The 13141-nt window shown below is 33.1% G+C and overlaps 1 protein-coding gene across 1 annotated transcript in view; it reads left to right on the top strand.

Moving 5' to 3' along the window:
* The window catches only part of LOC147067430 (apolipophorins-like), a 95108-nt gene extending 83420 nt beyond the window's left edge, over positions 1 to 11688 (top strand). Inside the window, exons 52-60 of the mRNA XM_085953944.1 lie at positions 2212 to 2316; positions 3337 to 3512; positions 4691 to 4901; positions 6621 to 6762; positions 7230 to 7301; positions 8395 to 8510; positions 9946 to 10039; positions 10790 to 10893; positions 11455 to 11688. Coding sequence (XP_085810070.1) covers positions 2212 to 2316; positions 3337 to 3512; positions 4691 to 4901; positions 6621 to 6762; positions 7230 to 7301; positions 8395 to 8510; positions 9946 to 10039; positions 10790 to 10893; positions 11455 to 11577 — 1143 coding nt within the window. The 3' untranslated portion in view covers positions 11578 to 11688. The remainder of the gene's footprint in view (positions 1 to 2211; positions 2317 to 3336; positions 3513 to 4690; positions 4902 to 6620; positions 6763 to 7229; positions 7302 to 8394; positions 8511 to 9945; positions 10040 to 10789; positions 10894 to 11454) is intronic.
* Positions 11689 to 13141: the final 1453 nt, after the last annotated feature.

Raw genomic sequence — 13141 nt, 5'->3', positions numbered from 1 at the left:
AGTTCTTGGTTAGTTTGCTAATGCATTTTTCATATTATTTTATTAATAGTAAAAAAAGGCACTGCTTTGTTTCAGGACTATTAAATATTTTAAATATTATGAAGTTGTGCGTTGCAATTTGATGTGATACCTATACGATGGTTGATATACTTAATAAATGATAACTCCCATGTATAATTTAATTTAACACTACATTAGAGCACCACACTACCCTTAACCTCAGCGATAGGTAGGTGGCCTGCCAAAAATCCTGGCCTGGGGTCCACTTCAGGATGTGGGGCCCATGATAGAATCCATTTGTCAATGAACGATGACAAATTTGGATTGACTACTATTGAAATTGATTGTGCTGTTGTGCGTGTAGCACATTCATCGCATGAAAAACAAATTAATTTAAAAAATAATATAATATAATTAACTAGTAAAACCTTGTTAATTTATATATTTTTTTTTCATTTTATTATTAGTACATTGTTGACTATTTAAAAAGGTATCTGTATTATTTAATGAAATAAAGGGGGGGAGGCGCCAAAATTAGATTTTTTTGAAAGGGAGGCGTAGTAACAGAAAGCCTGGAAACCACTGCCATAGATGTTGAATCCTTTGTTAATCTATGATGTACTTATTCATTATTATTAGGTAGGTATCATTTTTTTTTATATTGAAATACCCCAACTTTGTCCTTTAGATTCTATATTTGATGGACTGAGATTGACATTTTTTGTTTCTGCTCAGTTGGTAATTGATGTTTCTACTTTACATCTTGAGATGTCCCTATAGCTACTTGTAATTATGTACTTGACACGCGCAATGTCTCTTCCAAAGAAAACAGATTACTAAGGCCATCGATTAAATTCGTTGTAAATCATTTCTTATTATCCGATACATTTTTGGCAAAATTTACATTTATGCTTTGAAATTTATTTGTCATCACACAGCGAAAATACCACTTCAGTGTTATGTGTGTAAAAACGTTTGGTTGTACTGTAAATGGACTGTAAGTCTTGTGAACGATGAGAATCTCACTATGTCTACTGGGCTTGAGCACTAATAGTTATATCGTCCAGTGCTGAAGATGAGTTAAAAACTATTTGAATCATCCCGTTGATTAATATAAATAAGTTTTGTGCTGTTTATGTAAGATGATCATAATAACTCTCTGTTACTCAGTGCAAAACTGTCATAACATTCGTTAAAAAATAAAATTTTAAGTAGTTAATTTAAAAAATTTATTTAATGGTAAAAACAACTTCCTTCGATTATTATGTTATAAAATTAGGATAATTCAGTTTAATTACTATTAAATTATATAACTGTGCAAAAGAATTTATTAAAAAAGGATTATTTATAAATTCATGTAATGAAAATAATGGTAGGTATACTCAAACAACATCTTCTTGGCTACGTGTTAAAACTGTGAACTACAAGCTCCTCCCATTTTTAACCGCAATTCCATTATAAACTAATAAACTCCTCCCATTTAGTTGACAACAGCGCCGTCCGGCTTTTGCCTAAATCTTCTTGTTCGAGAGTACTTACATAATTGATAAAATAAAACACATATTATGTAGTACTATTTCCACTTATTTTAATATTAGTCAGGACTGGCTCTGTACACTTCAAAAGGACATACCTACGTATAGCTGAATGCAGAACTATTCTAACTTGCCAACTCTGACCAAACCCACAAGTCTGACCAAAATTGAGCTTCTATCACCGCGCACGGGTGACGTCATAGGCTGGCTAGTAGTGGTGATGTTTGTCTAACAATTTGAATGTTTGCTAAAAATTATGATTTGTCGGGTAAGTAGAGAGGGTATAGTAAGTTGTTATTTATCCTTAGAGCGGGTTTGGCGATACTCAATATTCATTTTGATTTTTTGATGAAACGGCGGAATTTAAAACTCGTACTTCGCTAGGCTGGTAGACCTATCGATATCTATAGCACATAGGTATATACATTCAAAACTAATTTTATTGAAAAATCGGCCGGTGAAGGTTTCGTGACTAAGTGACTCAATTATAATCAAATCTATACAATACCTATACAAAATAATCATAATATCGTCATATGATTTTCTCTACATATAGTTCAAAGTTTTTGTTTCACCTGTATATTATATAATAACAATATTATACATAATTTTTTCATGTAATAATTGTATGTCTTGTGAATAGTTAGTTGTAATAAAATATATGGTTTTTTTTCAGATCTGTGATATAGAAGTGTCTGGATATTATCATGCAAAGCTTCGAGGACTCCTTGGAGACGCCAATAATGAACCATTTGATGATAAAAAGAACCTCGATGGACATGTAAGAAATATTTTCACATATATGCAATAATTCTACTTAGTACATTGTACATTGATTGCAAATATTGTGAAAGTAGTAAGTGGACTGTATAGAACGGAGTGCAACTACATTCACATGGGAGGAACGGTTGATTTTGAATTAAGGGTTGGAGGGCACTGATCTTTAAGTTGTAGACTTGGCTGCAATCTGGATTCCAGAAATGTGCACATGCTAATGTTATACATGACATGTCCATGTTTAATTACGATTGAAAATTGAGTTATGATTTACAATATAAATTGCCAACACTAGACATTGCTTCATTGCACATTTGTGTTAAGTTATTGTTATCTGTGTATATCCACAATAAGATGGTCCCAGTTGAGGTAAATGTACAGGATTTAATTTTATTGGTGGAGTCCTACATATTACACTGCATTCTAATCTAATTACAGCCGAACTTATTAATTATTAATTAATTACTTAATATTTATTAATTAAATATATCAGAGAATAGGTATTTTTAAATGAGCGGTTACATAAGACAAAATTATGGACAATATATACGATATATACAATAGAATTTTTCCCCGAAACAAGCATGGCATTCATAAACTACAAAAGAAGTTGTTTATTGTAATGAACGCTGGTAGGTACCTACTGACTTCAGCTTGGATTTATTACATGAAATTTCAACCATATGCGTTTGCGTTGTCGCCAAAAACACCAATTAGGTACTTAGACACTTAACTAGTGTCATAAACGTAATCCGATCCCGGTGGCATCGGTCTACGGTCGGATTTGATTGCTTAAGGTCGAAAATGTTTTTAAACGATCGACACATTAACAGTTTTAAGAAAATTTTTGACGATATTTTTGCTCGGTACATCCGATAAGTAGCTCATTATAAAATTGAATAAACGTATGGAGAAAATCATAAACTAAAATGTCAACGAATGTTTCCTCATTACATCCGAGATCTCGCTATGTCCGTGAACGTAAGTGAGTTTGACTGTATATTTTTACTTATCTTTCTTACAGGTAGAAGACGATGATATTACATTTGCGAAGGCATATACGTTGTCATCTGATAATTGCGAAAACATATCTCTTAAAAAAAACTATATAAAGAAAAGCAGTATGTTTTGCTCAAACATTTTCGATAGGATTCCCGAACTTATCATATGCAATCTGGCTGTGGACAAAACTATATACAAGTAAGATTCAATATCTTATTAAGGTTCCTCTGCACAGTCCATAATTTCAGCAACAATCTTAGTTAATTCTATCATGAATGCAGATGGAACTTTTATATGAAGTGTCTATTTCCAAAAACCGAAACTCCACATACGGTTAAAATCAAACAAAAAAATACATTCATATTCAAAGATCTTGTAAAGAAACGTTTTGGAAAAATTGCTATCAAGTATTTATAGTATTTAGTAAAATACATATTATTATATCGTCACCTCAATACTACAACTAGATAGGTAAATTGATTTTCACTGTTTTTGAGATAGTTATCGAATATGATCCAACATTTCCTTCTCTAAAAAATGATAAAACTAGGGAAGTTAGAAGTCAATGGGAACTGTATTAATTTTGTGTTTGAAAATATTAAATAACTTGAAAACCATAAATGCATTAAATAAATAAAATAATAATTATATTATTCAATATTTTTTCATACAATTGGACATTATTTAATTGTTCCCAATTAGAGGAGCACAATTTTCCATTTTTATTTGAAATAATAATTATAGCCTAGATTTATGTTAATTACGTAAAGTTTAAATTTCATTTTCCCAGCAATGACCAAATCAGAGTTATCTACTTGTAGTATTGAGGTGACCGGATTTGTAGTATGTCTGTAATATTGAAAAAATAGTTTAATATGCCAAATTAACCATAATGTATTATGTCCTAAAAAATAGTGCTTTTTTCTATCACTTACAGTAGGTATTCAATCTTTATTTTTCATATGCATTAAAAAGATGAGAAATCAACAATTTGTTTCTCACTATAGCTGTACCGTTGTATCATACACATCTCATCGCATTGTCACGTATATAACATCTGTAATAGGTAAAAAAAAAGGTCTGAAACACTGAAAAATGAGTTAAATATGCCAAATTAATCACAATGCACATATTATACATAAAAAGAAGGGATACTTCGAATCGATGCTGCTGATTTGGTCAATTTCACAAAGAAGCAAAGGTTCTGATACAAAGTTGTTCAAAACTCAATTTTCTTTTGGCTCTCCTAATGAGACGTAATGGTATTAGATATTTCGCACACAGATAATTCCCTAATCCCCACTTTCATCTTTTATAATATATAAAGCGCTATGAAACGGCTGCCGTGGTAGAATAACTAATATATTCTCTTTCAGGGCAGCCTGTCGCAGTGCATATGAAAGCGCCCACTCTGCCATGACGGCTCGGTTAGACGCTTGTCTGATTGTCAAAACTTATGTTACAAATTGCAAAGCCCACTCCATGCTAGTGACGATTCCATTTTATTTACCTCAATGCAGCCACCTCGAGAAAGAAAACAAGAAGAAGCCGCAATTTGACATTGTTATTGCTATGGAAACTACCCAAGTAATGTTGTTTTTATATTATTTCTTACAAATTATTGTATCCACACATGTGGCATTTAGTAGGTATGTATGCAGTAAAAGAAATATTGATTCTGAGAATATAACGGTTGGCTACCGTTACCAATAATTCAAAATTTATGTTTGTTCATCGGTTTGAGTAGTGGCAGAGCTTCCATCTTCCGTGCCTGTTAAGCCACACATTGTTTTTTCAATATGTGTTTGATCCACAGCAAGGACCCAATGGGTTGGGCAAATGATCCTCGGTAAAAAAATTCTTTATATAACCTCATCCGGTGGTCAATATGCTCAAGAGCGAAAATGGTAATTTGCTTTAGTTGCTAGAGTGCAAAAATTATAAGTTGAAGTGTCATGGCCGCCGTCGTGGCGCTGCGATATATTATGAAAGGATTGTCAGTATTGTAGTTCTCGAAACGGCCACGCTTCATGTTAAACTTGCCGCAATCTATCTCTTATTAATTGCATATTATCTTTACGTCATTTACATACAGTCAGTATTCATAATCTACCCAACTTATGATTATTTATTTTGTTATATGAACTAAAAACGTTGATCCGACCAAAACTAACCAATGGGTCGGAGCATTAGGACTATCACCAAGGCCAATGAGTGTACACTTGATGTATTCGAGACAGGTTTTGCGTATGATATATGGGCCCATACTAGAAGGAGGAGAATGGAATATTTGACAAAATCTGGAGCTCTACAACCTCTTCCAATAAAATATTATCTCCACATTCGTTAAACTTGGTATTCTCCGATAGGCAGGCATGTAATTGAATAAAAGGATGAAATTGTTAGTGCGACCTATTAATGAAACACTTCGAATGTTTAGCTTTGTTAAGGTCAGTACTGACTTAACGGCCCGCATGCCCAATGAAGGTCAAAATGGAGATTTTATGGTATTTTCAAAGCATTAGTCTGAACATTCCTTAAACGTTGTAGATAATCTATTTATATAATTTTGAAGCCTTTACCCTTTATATTTATTTTAAACATTTGATGACTGCATAAAGTATTTTTATTACATAAAATAGTGTTCTTTTAAACCTCTCGATCTAATGTTTTAGAATATAGTCATATTTCAGTACATAAATGTGCAGTGGTGTTAAGATTTTTTACATTTATTAATTTTTAAACGCATTTATAAAACCATCAGTATAATTTATATCGACATTATTATAGTGAAATATTTACGATAAAAAATTATAATGATAATCTCTGTGATCCCAAATTTGACAAGAATTAGGCATTTTATTATTCAAAAAATTAAGAAAGATTAACACATTTGAAGATAATTGTAAAGATACTGAATATAAGCTATGTCTTTGACCATTCAAGTGTGATTAACACCCTACGAATAATGATTGCTTTATAATAATTATTGACCTAAGAATAAGGTAGTGTTTTTTTGAAATACACCATTTCTTTTGGCATTCCCCATTGGTTAAGCTACAACATACGGCCGTAGCCATAAATTGACAAACTAAAACTGAAGTAGGGAGTAAGATCATGTTCACGCGCGTGTTTGAACATGTACTTAACCAAAAAAAAATGATTTTTTTTTGAGTATTATGAAATTTGTTATTTGCAAAGATACTGGCCAACCCTCTTTGGTTGTGTGCTATTTTATAATGGCATTTCACCAAAAATTATTATTATTGACAGCTTTCTTCCAATAACTGTTTTTATTTTCAACAGGACGAATTGACATTTACAGAATTAGTATTTCCGCTGATCTCACAATTGGTGAAAAAGTTCAAGGAGAATAACATAAGAGACATCAATATTAATTTGGTTGGAATCACACCTCTTAATTCAACCTTTCATTTTGATGGAAATGGTAAATATAATTTACAGTAGTTATTATATTGATATTAATGCCCATCACAAGCATAATACATATAACCAATGACATTATTAATGGACAACGCACTCAATACAGTCGATGGCAAGTAAATTCGTGCATAGCGATATTCGCACGTCTATAAGTAGACGTCACGCAATTTACATTATGCGATATCACGCATCGGGAATTTATAGCAATATCACCTTTATTGTAATGGCGTTAGAACAGTGTTTCCAGTGTCAATGTTCATTTGAGCGAATCCGTTCGAACCGAACCATTCGGCAGACCCGACAACAAGTATTGGGAATTTATAGCAATATCACCTTCTAATGGTGTTAGAACAGATTATGCCATTCGGCAGACCCGACAAAAAAGTGGGTGTCATTATTTTTTCCAGATGATTCGTCCATATTAATGTCATTGCATATAACACAATAATATTCATTTTTGTTTCCATTCAGATCAAGAAATGAAGAGAATTAATTTCAGAGTAGCTGGTTCCAGTCTTCGAGAGCTTTACTTACAAGAAGATGGTAAAAATACAATATTATTTATTTCATTAAAATAAATGACGTAAACAATGAAACAAAGAAAAACAGGTTCTATATTATAAATTAAATCATAAATAATATTATGTACTCATGAACCACCTGCAAACCAGCATTATTTATTTTAATACTAACAGCAATAATTAACGATATGCATTAATTGATGTAAAACAATGAAATGCAACAGGGCTAAAAATTTAAGTAAAATCGTCACGAGGCCTGGGGCAGCTGCCCCTCCTGCATTGATAGTGTGATTACCAAATTAATTACTATTAATTGACAAAATTTGAGAGTGTAACATTATTTATTGAACATACATAATTTCAAAACACCTCAGTAACACCTATTAGAAAAAAGCTTTGTAAAACAATACGACACCGTGTGGGGGACAGTATTAACGCATTTTGATAGGTTACATGTAATTTGTACGTAAAACATTTCACCGTTCGCCGTGAGTTTTCTATCGGAAAGAAATGATCGTATACTATAGGGTCTCCAATTTTATTAGATTCAATATGGATATTAATTCAATTTTCATAGCTGATTTTGGCAAAATTCATGAATTCAAGAATGAAAACCTAACCTAACCTAACAAATAATCCAGTATATTGGCAATTTTCAAAATTTGTTTGCTCCTGGCTTCCTGTAAAGTGTAAACCGACAAGAACCGTGTTTTATTTAGACATGAATTTTATGTCAGTACTATACGACCCAAAGAGGTTGGACGGTCTTTAGTATACGGCCATATATTTCCGATACAACATTTCACGGTGAAGGGTGATACGGCGAACTGCATACGTACAAGTTTCCGGACACGATTTTCATAAGCACTTCAGTTGTATATACTACTAGTTAATTATATCATGATTAGGTAGAATGCAGGTGGCTCAATTGGTAAGCACATTTGCTGGAATGCGATGGATGTGGGTTGGAGTCCTGCTCAGCATCATATTTTTTCAGAGATTTTTTCTAATAGGTATGTTTCTGAGATGTTTTCAAATTATGTATGTATTTCAGTTACAACAATAAAACACTCATCATCTAATTAAATTGTCTCTAATTTTTAATTTGATTTTAGGTATAAATAACTTACCATTTAACTCTGAACTAAACAAGTTTGAATGGACACCAGCAGCGGCCAGATTTATCATTGTGGTTCACTCTGGTAGCTGTCCATTACAACCGACAACTAATGTAAGTCATCATCTTATTATTATTGTGTTTTCTCTTTCCATTATAATGGAACGTCAGCAAATGCGGCTCCCAATATCTCTTGATAAAAATAAAGGTATTTTCTTACCCTTCTTTTCTTATTATATGTACTTGTATTTTCGCGAGTTTCTAAATGTTGTAAGTGACAAGATGCGCGTATATGAATACAACTGTCAAAGACGCACATATTGGTGTATGGGTATGTGCTGTGCTTTCAATATTTTTGTTCAAGATTTGTGTAAAAATGTAATTAAATTTGAATTGGTGTATTCAATACTACGTGAGAATGTGAATATAGATGGCTCTTTATAAATATGAAAATCCGGAGTATGGCTCTCGTTGACCTCATGTATGCCCATCACTGGACTCTACAGTCATATTCTCTATTTTGTGAAATGTAGGAGTATCCAAGCATTACATAGTATAATATAATATTATATTGATGTAACAAGTGCTTTTTTTTCTTTATGTATAAGATCTGTGTCTTTTTAACAAATAAGTATTTATTTGAATACTGTTTTTTTCTGTTCAAAATCATTGAATCATCAGTTTAGTCAGTTTTTTATGTAAAAAAATAAATAATACAGAACTTTTAATTTAAAAACTATGTCGGTATGTATTGATACCGGATGAAGGTCTCCCATAGAAGACCACCTCAAAGGGCGGACCGAACCATCATCTTTCCCAAAACACCACAGCCTACGTCCACTCTTCGCGGTTCTCGCAACCCTCGGCCGAGCGGAGCCCGCCGCTTCTCAAATCCGACTTTCGAATTCGTCCACGCTTCCCGCCAAAACACAGACGCGGTCTGTCAAAAATGGCCGCTCGCGCCGCCACGAGTCAATCCGTCGGTAAAACGGAGAGCGCGATGATGCCGGCAATCTGACAGTTGGACGCGCACAAAAATCTCTCTCGCATCGGATGCCGAACAGTCAGCATCTCTTCTCTCGCCTCGGACGCGAAGCTAAAAGCATCTCCAGCCCAGCCAGCATCTCCCGCCAAAAAGACCGCATCGGCAAGCCGCAAGCCCTGACTCTCTCGCCTCGGACGCCGACTAGCCACCAGCATCTCAAGCAACAAGTATCAGCAGCCCAGCTCGCGACACCACATCTGCAGCCCGCCAAATCACCATTACCAACCCTCCGCCTAACAACAATACCCTGCAACAACGACTTATAATAAACCAACAACAACAGCATACACCGTGCGTTTCTGTCTCCCACCCCCGCTTCTTTGGTTATGACATTATCACGGTCTGCCATCTCTGCCTAAGCGCGAAGAAGGCCGGTGATAGTATGTATTTTTAAAAAGTGGGAAACAGTGTAGGTGTAGGTCTAGAAATAAGGCACCAGATGTCAATATGTCATTGATCGATTTTGCTTTTTATGTAATTTATTAATCTGCCTTATCCTTTCAGTTAGAAGAGAAATTCAAGAATGGACAAAAAGGAAAAATATATTTAATCACTCCTACAGTTCTAGGCGATGGATCAAATTCAGGCTCCATTATAGGTAAGAACTAATGTTTTATAAAATATTACTATTGAGGTGCTGAAGATTAAACGAGTAGACAAGTGAAATATAAAAAAATGAGTTTGTAGCAGTTTTTGCATTATCACATCCCTATTTACATACATAGATGTGATGCAGGATTCTAGTATTAATTTTGTTAGTATTTTATTTATAATATTGAATGCTATGGTGTATAAAATTTTATTAACTAACAATGAACATAATTTGAATATTACTAGTCTAAACTAGTCCTCCTTTGAAACACTAAAAACATTAATATACACAAAGAAATATTAATATTTTTCTTAAAATGATAATAATGAATCATTTGAGAATATGGCTTGATTTACAGAATGGGTACTGTTCGGTTATCAGGAATACAGCGGAAAACACATTTTGAAAATAGCCGATAAACTGGATTATTTGTTAGGTTAACCAAACCTAACCTAAACTAACCCAAACTAAAAAATAATCCAGTATATCGGGTATTTTCAAAATGTGATTTCCGCTGTATTCCTGATAACCGAACAGTACCACAGAATGTTATGCATGTAGAATTTACAGTCGCATATTTAACTTTGACGTTGATTTCAACTTGGTCACGGTGGCACTTGTATTTGTTCAATCCCCAAAGTTGTAAAAATAGTAATCATTATAAAATCATAATATAAGGGAATCTGTGCCCAAAATATTGAAATGTAGAAGCAAGAAGATTGCACAATTTTACCAAAATAAATGTTTATGTTACAGGTTTCAACGAAGATAGTGCATTTCTTATGGGCAATAAGACAAAAGAGATATCTGATGGAGACGTTAAGTATACTACCGATAAATGCATTCAGGCTGCTCTCCAAGTAAGCTCATTTCAACTTAATTATTTAACTCTTTGGTTTCCTTTTAACATAACAACCCCTGCAGATCTATTCTAACCACGTAACTCCATAACTCCGTTTCGTTATATATTTTCGAAATTGGAGAAACAATTATTTGCGGTTATCCAAAAGGCAAATCTTTTGAGTTGGTACCCATGTTTCATCCTTCGTTCGAGCTGGTGCGTGCTCCATGTGTCGGCTTCAGGCGAGGTTGTGTGATGTCGCAATTGCTCAGTACACTATCCCTAATGTCCCAATAAATATCTGAGAGTCAGACCGCATTTGTATTGAAGGTTCTGGGCTCAATTCTCCGCTAGAAAACATAATTTGTTGGATATATATTATTATTATAAAAAGTCTGGATTGAAAAATTCGTATTAAGATTAGCTCGTTATATCAAGCTATTGAATGAACATTTCAGAAATTCATTTACCATAGATTGATCCCAAATAAAGGTTTCCACTTTAAATACCAGATTTAATTCTTTGGTCACTGATGAATTTAAGTTATGCTCACATTTGACCAATTTATTTTTCATTAAAGACTGGCGGAATTGTCTACTCGTCAAGGAACTTCCACCTACAGCAAGACACCAAGAATCGTAATGATTTTCTCGCTACCGCAGCAGAAACGTTGCACGACTCTATGACGAAGGTGAACCAGTGAACAGGATATTCAAAAGGTGAACACATTGGGGGAAATGTGTATATGAGGATAATGCATATCTAAGATCAATGAGATATATTGTAAATAAAATTTTAATGTAACTGCAGCAAATCCATCAACACTATTTATTACATGACCCTAATAGCATAAGCGGTGATTTTACTTATGCGATCATCTGGACAAGTCTGAACATGGTTATCTTTAGTCAAGTTTATTAGTTTTTAATTTCTTCCTCCAATTCTTCTAATATAGCCATTATGATAAATGAAGTTATTAACTTATTTATTTTTTGAACAAAAATAATTTTAAAACACTTCTGAGAACTAATAGAAAAAATCTTTATTTGAAAAAAATACGACACCCAGTAGGATTCGAACCTGCGTCTCTCAGGAATTGCGCCCACGTGCATTGACAACTATGCTATAGGAATTATCTAATTGCAATGAATTTTAACTAGTGGTTCTTACAATACTCTCTGAAGCGGAGACGCAGGTTCAAACCTGCTGGGTGAGTTTTTAAAAAAAAAAAAATTCTATTGGTTATAATTTCTCCGAAGTGTTTTCATATTATGTATATTCAAAAAAAAAGAATGTTATAAAAATATATCATTATAAATCATTATTTTTTTACCCACTGTGGGCCCTTCTGTCAAACAGGTTGTGCACCACTGCCTTAAAGCAATCGGGATATTCATTGGTATGAACCGGTATGCAGTCAATAAGGTTTTATGTCAGCATTGTTCAGCTAGTCAAAGGTAGTTAAAAAAAAATTCCAGTGGGGTCTATATGGTTTTTGCCCATGATATGGCATCTCCAGAAGTGGCCGATATAAAATGTCAAATCATACTATGAAGGAATAATACCGTTAATAAAACTAAAATACATACAATAGATACTGTCATTAATTAAAGGATTAAATAAAAAATCAATCGAGTATGGTATAATCAATAATATAATCGAATCATTTATTATAAACAAACATAATAATATCATTTCACCGTTTTGGATTAACCAAAATCACAAATCGAACATAACCTCACAAAAATCAATCATATCTTCATGATATACCTAAAATATATTTAAATGATAAGTAAAAAAAACATACACTTGGAATATGGATATAAATACAGCCGGCAGTAGTTTACAACTAAATTCGACATTGTTCTTTGGATTTTACGACAAACAAATAATATTACCTACGTTAAACTAAAGATGGGCGCGTATGAATAATTAGTATTTCTACAAATTAAACACTTCTATTCTGAATGCTGTCAAGATTCTTTTCCCAACGCTAATGACAATTTTGATTGTTTGACAACAATTATTATAAAAAATAGCGAAACATGCAAAAAATAAAATAATCATTAAGATAATGAATGACTTGAGCAATATGATCAATTTTAAGGAAGTTTTATGAAAATATTTCATATTTATATAATTTATGTAACATTTATCTACCAAGCAAATTAGAATGCTAAAAAAATAAATTGAATTACCACGTGGAATATGATCATAAGCCGCCCCGTGGTGTAGATTTCAATAAGTGGCCCTCGTAACCCAGTGTG

The sequence above is a fragment of the Rhyacophila brunnea genome, unplaced genomic scaffold (assembly GCF_057557595.1).
Source record: "Rhyacophila brunnea isolate RB1 unplaced genomic scaffold, BYU_Rbru_1.0 scaffold_4, whole genome shotgun sequence".
Classification (NCBI taxonomy): domain Eukaryota; kingdom Metazoa; phylum Arthropoda; class Insecta; order Trichoptera; family Rhyacophilidae; genus Rhyacophila; species Rhyacophila brunnea.
This window is presented reverse-complemented; position numbering and strand designations above follow the sequence as displayed.